Source organism: Simochromis diagramma, unplaced genomic scaffold (genome assembly GCF_900408965.1).
Source record: "Simochromis diagramma unplaced genomic scaffold, fSimDia1.1 OVJJ01000644.1, whole genome shotgun sequence".
NCBI lineage: Eukaryota > Metazoa > Chordata > Actinopteri > Cichliformes > Cichlidae > Simochromis > Simochromis diagramma.
The window spans coordinates 1321190-1335594 of NW_024387201.1; the positions used below are offsets into that span (position 1 = coordinate 1321190).

The 14405-nt window shown below is 42.7% G+C and overlaps 1 protein-coding gene and 1 long non-coding RNA gene across 7 annotated transcripts in view; both read right to left on the minus strand.

Moving 5' to 3' along the window:
* The window catches only part of plppr5b (phospholipid phosphatase related 5b), a 117258-nt gene that overhangs the window by 13460 nt on the left and 89393 nt on the right, over nucleotides 1–14405 (minus strand). For 4 of the 6 annotated variants that reach the window (XM_040051181.1, XM_040051182.1, XM_040051179.1 and 1 more), the window contains 3 exons: nucleotides 13442–13618; nucleotides 11182–11316; nucleotides 2100–2206 (listed from right to left, as the gene is read on the minus strand). In XM_040051181.1, coding sequence (XP_039907115.1) covers nucleotides 2100–2206; nucleotides 11182–11316; nucleotides 13442–13618 — 419 coding nt within the window. Of the gene's footprint in view, nucleotides 1–1085; nucleotides 2207–11181; nucleotides 11317–13441; nucleotides 13619–14405 lie in introns of those variants that run through there. The other 2 variants (XM_040051180.1, XM_040051184.1) reach the window with 2 other exon arrangements.
* Nucleotides 5815–9542, minus strand: LOC120745958. The gene is made up of 2 exons (XR_005698731.1): nucleotides 6648–9542; nucleotides 5815–6383 (listed from the first exon to the last, which is right to left on the minus strand). It is a non-coding gene; the product is annotated as an uncharacterized LOC120745958 (long non-coding RNA).

The following is a 14405-nucleotide window of genomic DNA, read 5'->3' on the forward strand; positions in this document are numbered from 1 at the left end:
CTACTCCCTCTACACTTCAGACTGTGTGGCCACCCATGGCTCCAACACCATTGTGAAGTTTGCTGACGACACAGTGGTGTTGGGTGCCATCTCCAACAACGATGAGGCGGCCTACATGGATGAAGTGAAGAATCTGGCATCGTGGTGCCAGGACAACCACCTCCAGCTGAACGTCAGCAAGACCAAGGAGCTGGTGGTGGACTTCAGAAGGGGTCAGCACAGAGACTACAAGCCCATCATCATCAATGGAGCTCCAGTGGAGAGGGTGCAGTCCTTCAAGTATCTTGGTGTCCACATCTCCTCAGACCTGACATGGGCTGCCCACATTCAGGTCCAGACCAAAAAGGCTAGGCAGCGCCTGTATCACCTACGACAACTGAGGAAGTTCAGGGTCTCTCCAAAGATCCTCAGGATTTTCTATACAGGCGCTGTGGAGAGCATCCTCACACAGAACATGACATCGTGGTTTGGGAACAGCTGTGTGAAGGACCAAAAAGCTCTCCAGAGAGTGATCCGTACAGCAGAACGCTGCTGCAGGATTGCTCTCCCCCCGCTTCAGGACACCTACACCAGGAGATGCCGGACTAGAGCAGCGCAGATACTGAAGGACCCGTCCCATCCTGGCAACAAACTGTTCCAACTTCTGCAATCTGGTAGAAGGTTCCGCATCTTCCGGGCAAGGACAGAGAGACTCAAGAGGAGCTTCTATCCCCAAGCCATCCGTGCTCTAAACACACACACCCGCCCTCTCACATCATCTATAATTGACTGAGACAGGACTCTCTTCCAGACACTCTAAACCAAGGCACAATGTACATTTCAATTCCTTTAATTTTAAATATGTTTATATTGTCTATCCTGTAAAATAGTCAGATGTCTATTCACATTAATGTACAGAATTCACCTGCTTGCTGCTACTACTGCACATTCACCCAGTGTATATACTATATGTCTGTATATATATATATATATATATATATATATATAATGTTCTTCCTCTACACCCCCCCTCCCCAATTTTTGCACATGTCGAGGAGCGTGTCAGGCTACATTTCACTGTGTGTTATACTTGTATAACTATGCATGTGACAAATAAAGAACCTTGAACCTTGAACATGTCTCTAAAAGTCGAATTGGGATTATGTTTCCCACTGTGCAGCATCATGGCAGAATCGTGCCTTTTAAATGAATTGCTGCCTGAGGGAGCCCTGAAGATCATGGGGGCTCCAAATGTTTTTGGTTTTTGGCCCTGTTGCACAGAGGTATTTTATGGTATTAAAAAAAAATCACCGCACTCTACTATTTTTATTTTCTTTTAATTTTAAGTTTCTGGAACTGGGGTTGTAGCAACTCCTAAATTTCTTCCTTAGTAAATTATTCCGACTGCTGTCATGCTTCAGTTTTAAACAGCTTCTGTGGGCTGAAAATGGTTCAGCTTTGTAAATCCTTGAAAACTTCTGTTGGGAGACCACTAATTTTTGTAATACAATGATTTTCAGTGTACTTGGGATAGCCACTTGTGTATAATATCTACTATGGTACTTAATCCTGCATATTTGTGACCACATTATTCACAAGAACCACTATGTTATAAATAAATCCAATAACAACATTTAGAGGGATTTCTGAGGGTTATGGAGCTCAGCAATAATAATGCTGAACATTGTGTGTTACATGATTCAATATGCAACTTTTCTAAATATAAGTACCAGAGAACTTTGTAACATTTAAGACAGAAAAAAACACCAGACACTTTTCATATGAGTGAGCCACCAAAGAAGGCCAAGTGGCCCATAGAAAGATGTGGGTATGGGCCACATTTGGAGAAGCATCTAAACAGATCCAAGTTCAAACAGTAGCATAAGGAAAAGCCCAAACATATAGTCAGACACATCAAACATGCAGAGTGACCCCTTGTGACAGGGGGCAGCCAAAAGTAGGTTCTCTTATTGTAGGTGTAAAACAGAAAGCACTCAGACTGAACGATAGCTACAGCAAAATATCAGCCAGTTGTATGACATATTGCAAAGAAAGAACAGAAGGAAGTGTGACATTGAATCTGGCAGAGCTCACATCACTTCACAGAGTAATTTATTTGCCTTTTGTTCCTGAGCCACTTGAACCAGCTGAGACCTCGCAGCCAGCGCAGGAAGGCCTCGAGGCACTCCTTAATGTTGCAAGAGCCTTCATCTTCATCATCCGTCTCCTGCAGCAGCAGCAATGTGTTCATGAGTGTGTGTCTGTGTGGCAACAAGTGGCAACAAATGGCAAAAAAACAAACAAACAAAAAAACAAAACAAATGGCAACATCCAACATTGCGATTTTGATACTAGTTTGTGTATCAAAATGTACAACTAATGGGTCACAGTGTAAACAGAGAATCTACTAATTCTGTCAGTGCTGCTGATTATTTTATGATTTCTGGATTTTGAATTCCTTATTTAATATGTTCTTAGTTTGGTTCTTGTTAATTGTTAAATTTTCATATATGCTGAGCCTTATTAGTTTATTAGTTCCAGTTTACACTACAGCTTATATTGTTCCCTCAGTGTTTTCTGTCTTATCCTAATGAGTCAGGTTTGCCCACTCCCCCACCCCAAATCTCATTTGATTATCTTCAGCTGCACCTTGTTACCCTCCCTTGTCCAATTCTCTGATTATCCTTTTGTGTATAAATAACGTTGTCTTCAACTCAGTCTTTGTCTCAGTTTCTGTTATCAAACCCGCATGTCCCTGCCTGTTAAAGAAGTGCTGTGTATTTTGGTTTCCTTACAATGGATTCTGTAATTCTGGAATCTGAAAATAGCCTATCTAAAGCTTTGCATTTTTGTTCACACCTGTCTGCAGATCTGCCCTTTGCTTTCAATTTCCAACATTAGTTTAAAAATTAATTAGTTAGTAGTTAACTACTGTAACAGGTTTTGGTGACAGTAGTGCTGGAAGTGGTAGCTTTTCCTTTAATTATTCATTAAGTGTCTTTAAGAAACAAAAATATATACTACTCTCATTTGATTTGAGGACATTAAAGATCAGTTACTATTAACCCTCTGGTTGTGTTCATCCCCCATTTTTCACCACCAAACTCAGCTCAATGGGTCGTTCAATGAGTCGTTCAGTGGTCATTCAGTGGGACATTCAGTGGGTTGTTCAGTAGGTCGTAAAAGTGGGTCTTTCATTTTGTCATTCAGTGACCCATTCAGGGGGTCAGAGGCCAAAGGGGTGGGGGGGGGGTGGGGGGGATTCCCATTCATTTTCTATGGCGGTGACCTTTGACCGGGAACACCACAGGTGTGACAAAATTGATTAAAACACTCAAAATTCAACGAAAGAGGTGCTCATCACTTTTATATGTTCAAGTGCATAGTTTGGGGGACGTCATAAGGCCTCGAGGCAATCGGATGTAAAACACAATGTTTATGAGTTTTTTCATTTGTACATCGGTCAGATTTGACCCGAACACGACAGGGTGTGCAGGGGTTTATGTTTCCCTGGGATCCCAGGTCGGGGGGCTTTTGCCCCCTGGTAGGGTCCAGGGTGAGGGGCCAGACAAACAGTGATTATATATGTCACATCAAGACAACAGTTGGCCCTGCCTGGGATAGTGTTACCAGTGCCAGGCCTTGGAGATGGGCCTGGGGAGGTGAGCACCTGTTGGTGCAGAAGGGGCATAGGCCCACCCTCCTGTAGGCCCACCCCCTGCAGAAGGTGCTGTAGGGATCAGGTGCAACGTGTGCCAGGCAGCAAAGCGCGGAGCCCCTGGCAGACCAATCCCAACTACAGGTCACAAATCCTTGCGGGCAAAACCCCTGTGGTGGCCAAGCCCCTGGGGTGCATGAGGGCTTGTGATTGAGATATGGAATGTCACCTTTCTGTTGGGGAAAGAGCCTGAGCTAGTGTGTTAGGATGAGAGTCTGGGGCTTGACTCTGTCCTAGTCTGAAGATGCCCTTGGTGAGAACCCAAGCGGTGTTCTGTTATTGGACTTCTGTGCAAACCACAGTTTTCCCACGAATGCACATATCACCAGGATACCCCATGCCGCAGGTCGTTGATTGATTTTGTATTCTTATTATCAGATCTGTGGCCGAATGTTCGGGATACTTTGGTGAAGAGAGGGACTGAACTGTCAGCTGATCACCACCTGGTGGTGAGTTGGATCAGGTGGCGGGGCAGGATGCTGGACAGACCTGGCACATCTAAACATACAGTGAAGGTGCACTTGGAATGCCTAGCAGAGCCCCTTGTCCGAGACATCTTTAACTCCCACCTCCAGCAGAGCTTCAACAGTATTGTGATGTAGACTGAACTGAGTCTGAATGGACCATGCACCATGTGTAGCATCTTACTGATGTACTGCTGCACTGAGCTGCGACCGCAAGGTGGTTGGTGCCTGTTGAGGTGGTAACGCCTGAACCAGATTAAGGGCAGCATCAGGTGGAGAAAGGCTAATCTGTGGGACTTCGGCGGCAGCCGATGTGTACCAGCAGGACTTAATGCAGAAACTCGGGGATGAGGAGAAGTTTTGTGAGGCCACAGAAAAAGACTTTTGGAGTGACTCAAAGTGATTCAGGCAAACTGTCAGGTGACTCCAGAGAATAAAGCGGTGCTGTATCCATATTGTGCATAGTGTGGTTGGAGCGCTTCTGACTTCAATTGAGGATTGGATGTTGTAGGGCTGTTGTGGTTGACACACCTCCACAATGTTGCGTGGAGTATCTCTGGATTGACACACTAGGATTGTGGTTCCTATCTTTAAAATGGGGGACTGCAGGGTTTGCTCCAACTATAAGGGGATCAGTGTGCAAATAGATAACTCTTTTTTTTTTTAAGTGCAAAATATAAATACAAATAATAGAATAATTTTAAAATCACATAAACCTATCTTCTTTTCACAATTAAACATAGAACATTTATTTTTGAACATGGCTTCTTCTTTGTGTGACAGAGCTTTAACCTTTGAATGGCACAGCGAACCATAGACAATGATTTCTGGAAATGCTTGTGAGTCTATGCAGTGATATCCACAACAGGATCATGCCTGTTTTTAATGCAATGCTGCCTGACGATTACAAGAACCTCTGGCCATCTTTCCTCCTAAGAAACGTTTGCTCTCTAAGGGTGCATTTTTCTTTAAATACCTAGGTATCCTCCTAAAGGTAGATGTTCAAACAGTACATGACCAGGGTAAGTTGGGTCTCTTTAATAAAGGATTTTATTAATGTTCTTGAGACCTGTGCAGTTCTTCAAGTGAGAGCAGAAGATGGCTGACTATATCTGGATAACCCTGTGGAGCTCTTTCTTCTGTTCTACTGTGCAGCTGGAAAAAATGCCAGGATTCTTTCTACTGTGCAGCAATAGAAGGACACCAACCATTTTTCAGGGATGTTATTCTTTGTGAGAATGCTCAGAAAGCAGTCTCTTCCCTTCTTCATTACCTCAGCAGTGTGCATTTCCCAGATCAGATCCTCGCTGATGTTGACTCCCAAAAAGCGGAAGTCCACAACAGGCCCCTTGGTTTTTGCAGTGTACAGGAACAAATTGTGTTTTCTACACCACACTGTCAGATGCGCCACCTCATCCCTGTAGGTGGTCTGATTGGCCAAAGGCAAGTGGAGTGTGGCCAGTGGGACAGAACAGCATGGAGAGCTGTGGCCACAGTAACATCAGTAGACCTATTATCTCTGTAGGCAAACTGGTATGGATTGAATGTGGTAGAAATGAAGAACATAATGTGGTTCCTGATGAGTACTTCATCACCACAGGAGTCAAAGCTACTGGCCTGTAGTCATTGAAACTGGTGCTGGTTTGTTTTTTGGCCAGAGGGACGATGACAGACAACTTCAAGCAGGGTTGGACAACCGACTAAAACAGGGACTGGTTGAATATCCTCGCGAAGACCCCAGCCAGTTTGCCTGTACAGTCCTTCAGTACGTGAGATGCCGTCAGATCCAGCTGCCTTCCGAGGTTTGACGGCATGCAGCGTGCACCTCACATTGTGCTCCTCCACTGTGAGAATGGGACTTTTGATGGTATCAGGATAGGATCCAGCTGCCTCTTATGATCCCACCTCAAACCGGGCAAAGTAGAGGGTCAGTTCCTCTGCCAGACCTGCTTGCTTTAATTGCTGTCCATGTGTTCTTCAATCTTTTTCTTGTAGTCTGACTTTGCCTCATGGATGCTTCTCTTCTGGTTGGCACAGGCTTTCATGTATAGAGCCACGTCACCAGACTTGAAGGCGGTGTTCCTCTCCTTCAGCAGGCTCTGGACCTCCCAGATCATCCAGGGCTTCTGGTTGGGATGGATTTAAATGTGTTTATCCTCTGTGACAATGTCTATGCAGTTCCTGATGTAGCATAGTACACTGTCACAAAACACTTCCATGTTCTAAAATATCCCAGTATGTCTTGCTGAAACATTCCTATAACTGCTAAGAGGCTCCGTCTGGCCAAGTTTTGACTGTCTTTGTGCTATTTTTGTAGCAGTTTTGATGAGTGGGATACATTCCAGGATCAAAAACAGTAATGTGTGGTTAGACTTCCCCAGGTGTGGTAGTGGTTTAACCCTATAGCCCTGTTTGATGTCCAGTGTGTTGTCTGTCAGTAACTGCTGGGATACTGGTGGGCAAAATAAACAGTGACACTTCCCTACCAAGACTTTTGGTGCCTGCTAAACTAGTTGTCAACAATCGCACCTATTTAGTCCAAGAATTTGGTGACTGAGACGCCGAACAGAATTTTATTGATCAGTCTCTGTCTCGCTTTGTCTGGCAATCATGTTCAAAAAAGGAGTGGCTGTAGCTCAGGAAGTAGAGGTTATCTAGTAATCACAAGGTTGGTAGTTCATTTCCTGGCTGCATCCATTGGATATTAGATAGAAAGCACATATTTATAACAACAACAAAAAAAGCATATGAAGAAGTGCATGAGTGAATGGGGCAAGTTGCTTCGAGTGCTCAGGTAGAGTAAAAAAAGTGCCAAATTAGAGCTAGAGCATTCTACCAAATTAGTCTTTTCCTTTTCAATGATCCTAGCACTCCCCTGGTTCTTGAAGACTCTTGGCTTAGCACTCATAGCCCAAATATAGATTGGAACAATAATTGTATCTCTGGCTGGAGTCTCAGTGGTCACCAAAACTGTTTAAAGTTAGTTTGTGTTCCTAGCCTGTCTACCTGCCTGATCTGTCTTTTGTCCCTGGTGTATATCATGGGCTAGCTGACATTTTCAGTAAACACAGCTCTTTCTCTCTCTCCCTCTATACCGGCCATATGACTGCTCTATTGATTTGCTTCCTGATGCTCTGTTGTTTTCAAGATGTGTGTACAGTCTCATAAAACATGAACGAGAGGCTTTGGAGAAAGTACCACAGACTCACTAGCTGCTCGTATAATCCGTCCCTATTCTCCGCCTGCTGGATTTCTTCTTTGTAGAAAAAAAAGAGGATAAATCAGATTTTCTTGATTTCCATGGTCTGAACATGGAGTCAGAATTTCAGAAGTACCCCCAAAACAGGATACAGCTTCAGCAATTCCTGGGGTTTGCAAACCTTTAGGGAACAGAGGGAGCAGAACATTCACTGATTGCTGTGATTGAGTAAATGAACCTTGCCTAACTCCACTCTGCCAAACACCTCAGCTGGCTCTCTTTTGCCAGTAGATTCAACCTAAGCATAACCACCAGCCAAAGGTGCTGATCATGCTGTGGATTAGGATATGATGTAGCAAAGAATGCCGGTCGAGGATGAGCTGCAGGTGGACAGAAGCCAGCATGGAGCCCCTGACCACAATGACTAGAGGCGGGCGCAGCAATTTAACTGCTGAGAACTTTTTTTTATATGATGTTTCATGTTTTCCCTTTAATGTTATTTTTTTTATTATAGGATTGGTGGGTCGCCTGGAGGCTCTCACTGGGAGGGGGAAATGCCATGGTTCCTCAGTCCTCAGTGCGTGTGTGTGAATGTATGGATGTCTGTTAGTTTGCATTGGGTGGGATGGGCCTCATCCCACGTTCCTGCCCTTGGTCTCCACACAGCTGCTAGTGATCACTCACCTTTTCCTGGTATCTTGGTTTGGCTGCCAATACTTAAGAGAATGAACCCTTGGAAAAATGTGCCCCGTGGAAACATCACTAAGTTCTTATGCTTTGGATTGGGCTTCAATCCTCACTTCAATAAACTTTCTGAACTGTCATGTGATGAGTCCTGGTGGTTCCCTTGATACAGCTAGCATTTGTTGATGTACGCATGTTAACAATAAACGGAGATGATGCAAATAGTTTTCAAAAATCATTACATGAAAAAAACTTTTATGTATTATGTAATGTCGCAACTTTACTCATTTATGTATGGTTAATCAGGATTTTCAACATGGGCATCATGGCAGTGAGGTATGATTAGTGGTGTGGCTGTAGAAGGGAAATAAGTGCCCGCTCATGCAGGATGGCCAGGTGGTGCAGGTCTCCAGGTCTCAGATATCTTCCCTTGATCCAGGAGAGATATCCAGTGTTCAAGAAAGAATACAAGGGGGTAAAGGCAATCCCTGAGTCAACAGAACCTGGTTCCCAGAGGGTCTTTGGTAGGGGCATTTGTAGGTGGATATTAAGTGTGTACATTGGGGATGTTCACTGATATCCTGTAGTACCAGTGGAAATGAAGTACAAAAGCAGAAAGCACAGAATTGAGGCTGCTGCTAGCTCCCAAACGCTTGCCCTGTTTCTGGGAATAGATTGGCCAGGGTTTAATAAGTTGATGGGACAATGTATGGAGGTGTGTTGACGACAGACAGGGAAATATGGTATATGTGCTGCATGTGGGGGTGACACAAGGTTGTCCATACTGTGGAGAGGGAAGAGGAACCTGTAGAGCCTCTGATGGCTCCCGTAACACACTTCATGGAATAGTTTCCACTTGAGCTGTGTCATCCTGATTAAAATTTACTGTCAGTTGGTGCAGCCTGATGCACCATGAACCCACACACAGAATTCACCCAATCGGTGACTGTGACCTGTTGCACTACAGTGTGCTGTACTGACTGTTAGCAGCATAACATGTTTTTCATTTGATACTTTGATGCATTTACTCTGCAGAGTGATTGTAGATGACTCCTCTCATGTCACATTTAACTCTTATTAAGCAGACCAGATGTACCAAATCAACAGTCTGGGTTTCAGTGGAGATTTTTAGATTCTGTCTCCTTCATTAATTTATTTCTTATGGAAATGGCAGATCAATATAGGATGAAACATTGCTGCCAGAATGTTGTTTGCATTATTTTAATGCATATACATTTTGTAGATACAAAATGTTTTTAAATGATGATTGATTTATTCATGGAAAGAAGCTCAGGTATGCAAGCCTACGAGACTCTACGTGAAAAAGTGAAAATTGCTTGATATGCATCAGTGACACAACCAGTTATTAATTTTAGGGGGGGGCTGCTTTTTCATATAGGCCAGTTGTACAAACTGCATTTTGTATTTACCTGTGTTATCTTTGTATAATATTATACATTTCTTTGGTGATCTGAAACATGTGTGATCAGCAGTGTTGGGGAGTAACGGAATACATGTACCGCCGTTACATATTTAAAATACAAAATATGAGTAACTGTATTCCGTTACAGTTACCGTTTAAAAAGGTGGTATTCAGAATACAGTTACTTTGTTGAAATAAATGGATTACACGGCGGTACTTTCCTGTTTCATATTCGTCGCGGGTCAGGACTGTTTGGGTTTTGTTTGACAGCTACGTTCTGTTGTTCCAGACGGCAGCGTTACGGTTGCCATGGTTACAGGGCGACGCTCTCTCTCTCTCTGCGACTGTGCATTTCCTGGGCGAGAGAGCGCCTTTTTGTTGTTGTTGTTGTTGTGCTAAGCTAACAGGCAGAATGCTACAAGCATAGCTCTAAAGAATGTAGCATCATGGGCAGTGTAGTCCGTGTTGCAGGGAGAATGGACTGCCATACACGTTATGTGTCTGTGAGCACGAGGAGGGAGAAAAAGGGGAGTGGAAAGGTACGAGTTGTCATCGAGGAAAAACGGGAGCTGGAAGCATGTAAATATAATAATAACCACTTCAGCCAAGAAGAGTGCCTGACGAGCCCAGTTGTAAGTAAGCTATTAAGACTCGACTGTACACCGTGTTCGTGTTTTCCTCTGAAAACAATAAGTTCCGTTGGAGCAGCCTTTCAACGCCTCTCTCTGTCTCTCGCAAGAAAAGTTGACCCACACAACAAAGTAAAGCTATTTTTCAGCTACGAGCCGACAGGGACCCCGCCGTATTAGTCAGAGGTCCCTTTACTACAGTTCGGAGTCGCGGACCTTCAGTAATAGTAATAAATCACACAGCAATAGTACATTCACGTTGTTGTAAAAAGCATGATAATATACAGTATTAAGTAATCCAAAGTATTCAGAATACGTTACTGTCATTGAGTAACGTAACGGAATACGTTACAGAATACATTTTGGGGCATGTATTCTGTATTCTGTAATGGAATACATTTTAAAAGTAACCTTCCCAACACTGGTGATCAGCTACGGGACTTTTCACGGCACTGTACGATCCAGAACACTGTAGTAGAATTTAGATCAAAGTGTCCTAACATTGGAATCATGCTACACATGACTTGTATTTTTGCTTGGTATGCAGACTGAGTCAAATATGTTTTCTACACTAATACATACATCAGATACAGTGGATTTAAATGCATCAGCCTTTGCACTCATTCCAACGTTCTACCAATGATGGTTGAAGACACTAGTCCCATAATCACTGTATTTAAAATCTAACACACATGCTTGATTTGATGTTCTGCATTTACCCAGGGTGTCGTATATGATTGTATTTAAGTTCCTGACTTTATCTAAGTGGTATCTTTAAAAGTCACACAGCCTTACTCTTTAGATTTTTATAGCATTTGTATAATCCAACATTGTGTCTTGACAGTTTTTACAACTCTTAAGGTTACCTTAGCATATTAAACTTCTCCTTTCCCCATTTGAGGCTGATGTTTGACTTCGGAGGTAATATTTCTTGATCACACAAGTCTTTAACTAAGACACCAACATTTATTCCTGTCCATTGATTTATAAACTTATTTCTTTTTTTAAACAACTAGCTTCAATTTCTTAAAGTGTGAAATTGTGATGAAGTATTTTAGCAGTGTGCTCTGTTGGGCAGTACCAACCTGTGAGGTGATGTACTTCTCCAGCGGACTCTCCCCTTGGCCTATGTTTAACATGGCTATATTGGGCCGCTGCTCCACTAGTGACTCCTCGCTCAGTAGTAACTTCCCTTTGAAGTTATGGACCACACACACCACCTACAAGCGCAAATATAACACATCTTTAAATTAGTATGGTTCTATGGCCAATGTGGCACATACACACAGTACCAACAAAATATATAGTTGTTGCGTTCGTCTTTCTGATCCTCCCCAGTTGGTGTCTGGTCTTCTTTTCTGTGGATCTTTTAAGAAAAGTAATGGTCCACCATGCCTATGCCAGTTTCATCCCCTGCTTCAGAGAGTCCTGCATCCCAGGTTGCTGTCTCCACTGAACCTCAGGTATTACCCCTGTTCTGCGGCGGTGTGTCCCCAGAACCTGAACCATTTTCCAGGGGGCAGGTTTGCTGCAGGGGAGTTTTCCACCAGGGTGATCTTGTGTTCGGCTGTTCTCCACACTTATTCCCCAACGATGCCAATGATGGCAGACAGTTGGTGTCGTAAACCACCGTCTCTGTTCAAAGATGGTCGCTCACAGTGGACATAGATGCTTCTTTCACTCCTCTTTCAAACCATCTGTCGTCTCTGTCCAAAATGTGAACATTGGCATCCTCGAAAGAGTGACCTTTGACCTTTAGATGCAGATGGACTGCAGAGTCTTGTCCCCTGGAGGTGGCTCTTCTATGTTGTGCCATGCGCTTGTGAAGTGGCTGTTTGGTCTCTCCAGTGTAGAGGTCTGAGCATTCCTCAGTGCACTGTACAGCATATACTATGTTGTTAAGTTTTTGTTTAGGAGTTTTGTCTTTGGGATGAACCAGTTTGTGTCTGAGTGTGTTGCTGGGTCTGATGTACCTCGGAGTACCTCGTGCTTTCTTTTTTTTTCCAGATACACCGGCTACATAGGGGATGACAATGTTGTTAAGTTTGTCTTTCTTATCCTGCCTAGTTGGTGTCTGATCTTCTTTTCTGTGCTTCTTTGCTGACTTGATAAAAGCCCAGTTAGGATAACCGCATGTTTTAAGAGCTTCCTTTACATTCCTTCTTCTTCTTCCCTTCAGGCTTAGAGGGAACATGTTCTGAACATGATGTAGGGTCCTGATTACTCAAAGTTAGTGTTCCAGAGGGTGGTGGGAGTCAAAGAGGAGGTACTGGTCCGTGTGTGGGCTTCCAGTACTTCATTGCTGAGGTTTCCATTCTCTTCAATGTGCACGGCACAGTCTAGGAATATCAAACAGTTATCTTTTTTTGTCTTGCCTGGTGAACTTAATGTTTTTCTCCATAGCGTTGATGTAAGCAGTGAAAGATTCTGCATCTTTGGTTTTGATTTTGACCTTGGTGTCGTCTACATATCTGTACCAGTGGCTGGGTACTCTCCCTTTAAAAGAGCCAAGAACCTTTTTTCCCCACTTCCTCCATGTAAAGGTTGGCTACAATAGGTGACACGGGGGAGCCGATGGCACATCCATGTTTCTGTCTGTAAAAACCCTCGTTGTTTTTAAAATATGTGGTGGTAGATCAGAGTTCTAACAGTGTGCAAATTATGCAAACCAGAGTGGTTTACATCTCTGGATTAATCTATTTCTAAATTCTTGTGGAAAGATAAACCCACCCAGGATTAGCATAAAAAAACTCCAAAGGACTAAAGATAAAGGAGAACTAGATCTGCCTAACTTTCACCACTACATCTTAGCCAACAGGCTACAATACATCTCAGGATGGTTAAAACATACCCTCTGGGTATGGCCATAGAACAGGCACTACGCACTAATATAGAGATTTCTGACCTATCATTCATTAGCTCAAGCATCAAACAACATGTATGCTTTAAAAGCATCACTGTAAGATAAACCTAAGGTAAGATAAACCTTTATAAGTCCCACATGTGTTTGTTATATTTGTTATATATCAGCTCCTTTCTGACAGCATGGTGGGAGTTTCTAAAAATGACGGAGTCTCCATTAATCCCACACAAATGTACACCCATTTGAAACAACCCTGATATACTACAAACACTAATATGTTTAACTTTCCAGATTGGAGTTGTAAAGGAATTAAATATATTTGAAGGAACAGACTTTATTCCATTTGACAGACTAGTTATTTATTTTTATTGCATTCACAAACTCCAATCAGCCTTTTATGGCTGAGGAGTAATAAAAAACTTTCTTAAATCAGTTATTTCAATCAGTTTACAGTACACATGAGCTTTGGATACGAGTCTCACCAGGAAAGTGGCAATGGCAGTGCCAATGATAAAGCCAGCGATGACATCTGACCAGTGGTTGCGGTATTCAGCCACACGGTTCAAACCAGTGAGGAAGGCCAGACACATTAGCCCGAGAGACAACACTGGCTTAGCCAGACGAGTGCCTTTTGCCTGCACGGTACATGTCACATACATCTGCAGGGAAAAAGACATACAAGGACAGAGAGAAGCAAGCATTAAATCATCAGAAATGTCTTGTAACATCACTGGCTTCACTCCATTCTATATTATCCCAAAATGCAGCTAAACATGGAACAAAAAGTACGGAAGTTTGTATTTGGTTGATCATTTCTTTCTTGTAAGAACTTTTTTTTTCACAGTAAAGCTTATACTTGTGGGAAAGCCTGTAAATTTCCTCTTAGTGGGTGGTTGAGTATGTGTGCTGCACCCATGAAAAACTTGCCAAATCTGCCAATGCCAAACAGCTTATTCTGTTACTGACTCTTGTTTGATGTTGTTTATTGGATTAGCTGATTGAAGTCTGAAGAAACAAGACATACTGGCAATTTAACAATCTATCCATTTAACAAACAAAAGCCTGAGTAGTATGTGGAAGAAACACTCACGTGGCATCCTATTCTTCAATCAGGATTTATGGCAAGTTGGCTAGGAGAAACTCAAAACGAGTCAATAGCAGTATCAGGTGTTTGGCATTGCCACAGAAGATTTGGCAAGTTTTTCATGGGCACAGACAACATAATTTAATTAAAACCTACAAATGCATTTTTTCTGACAGATGTAGCACCATTAAGGGGAAATAAACAGGCTTTCCATGAGATTTATTTACAACAAAGAAACTACAGAACAAAAAAGTTTATATTTCTGTCAGTATTTGAAAACAAACTTAATAAAAAACATACTAAATCAGATTCTTTACTTTTAAAGTTGTCTGTAGGTAAATATTTGCTCAAAATGAAGAATG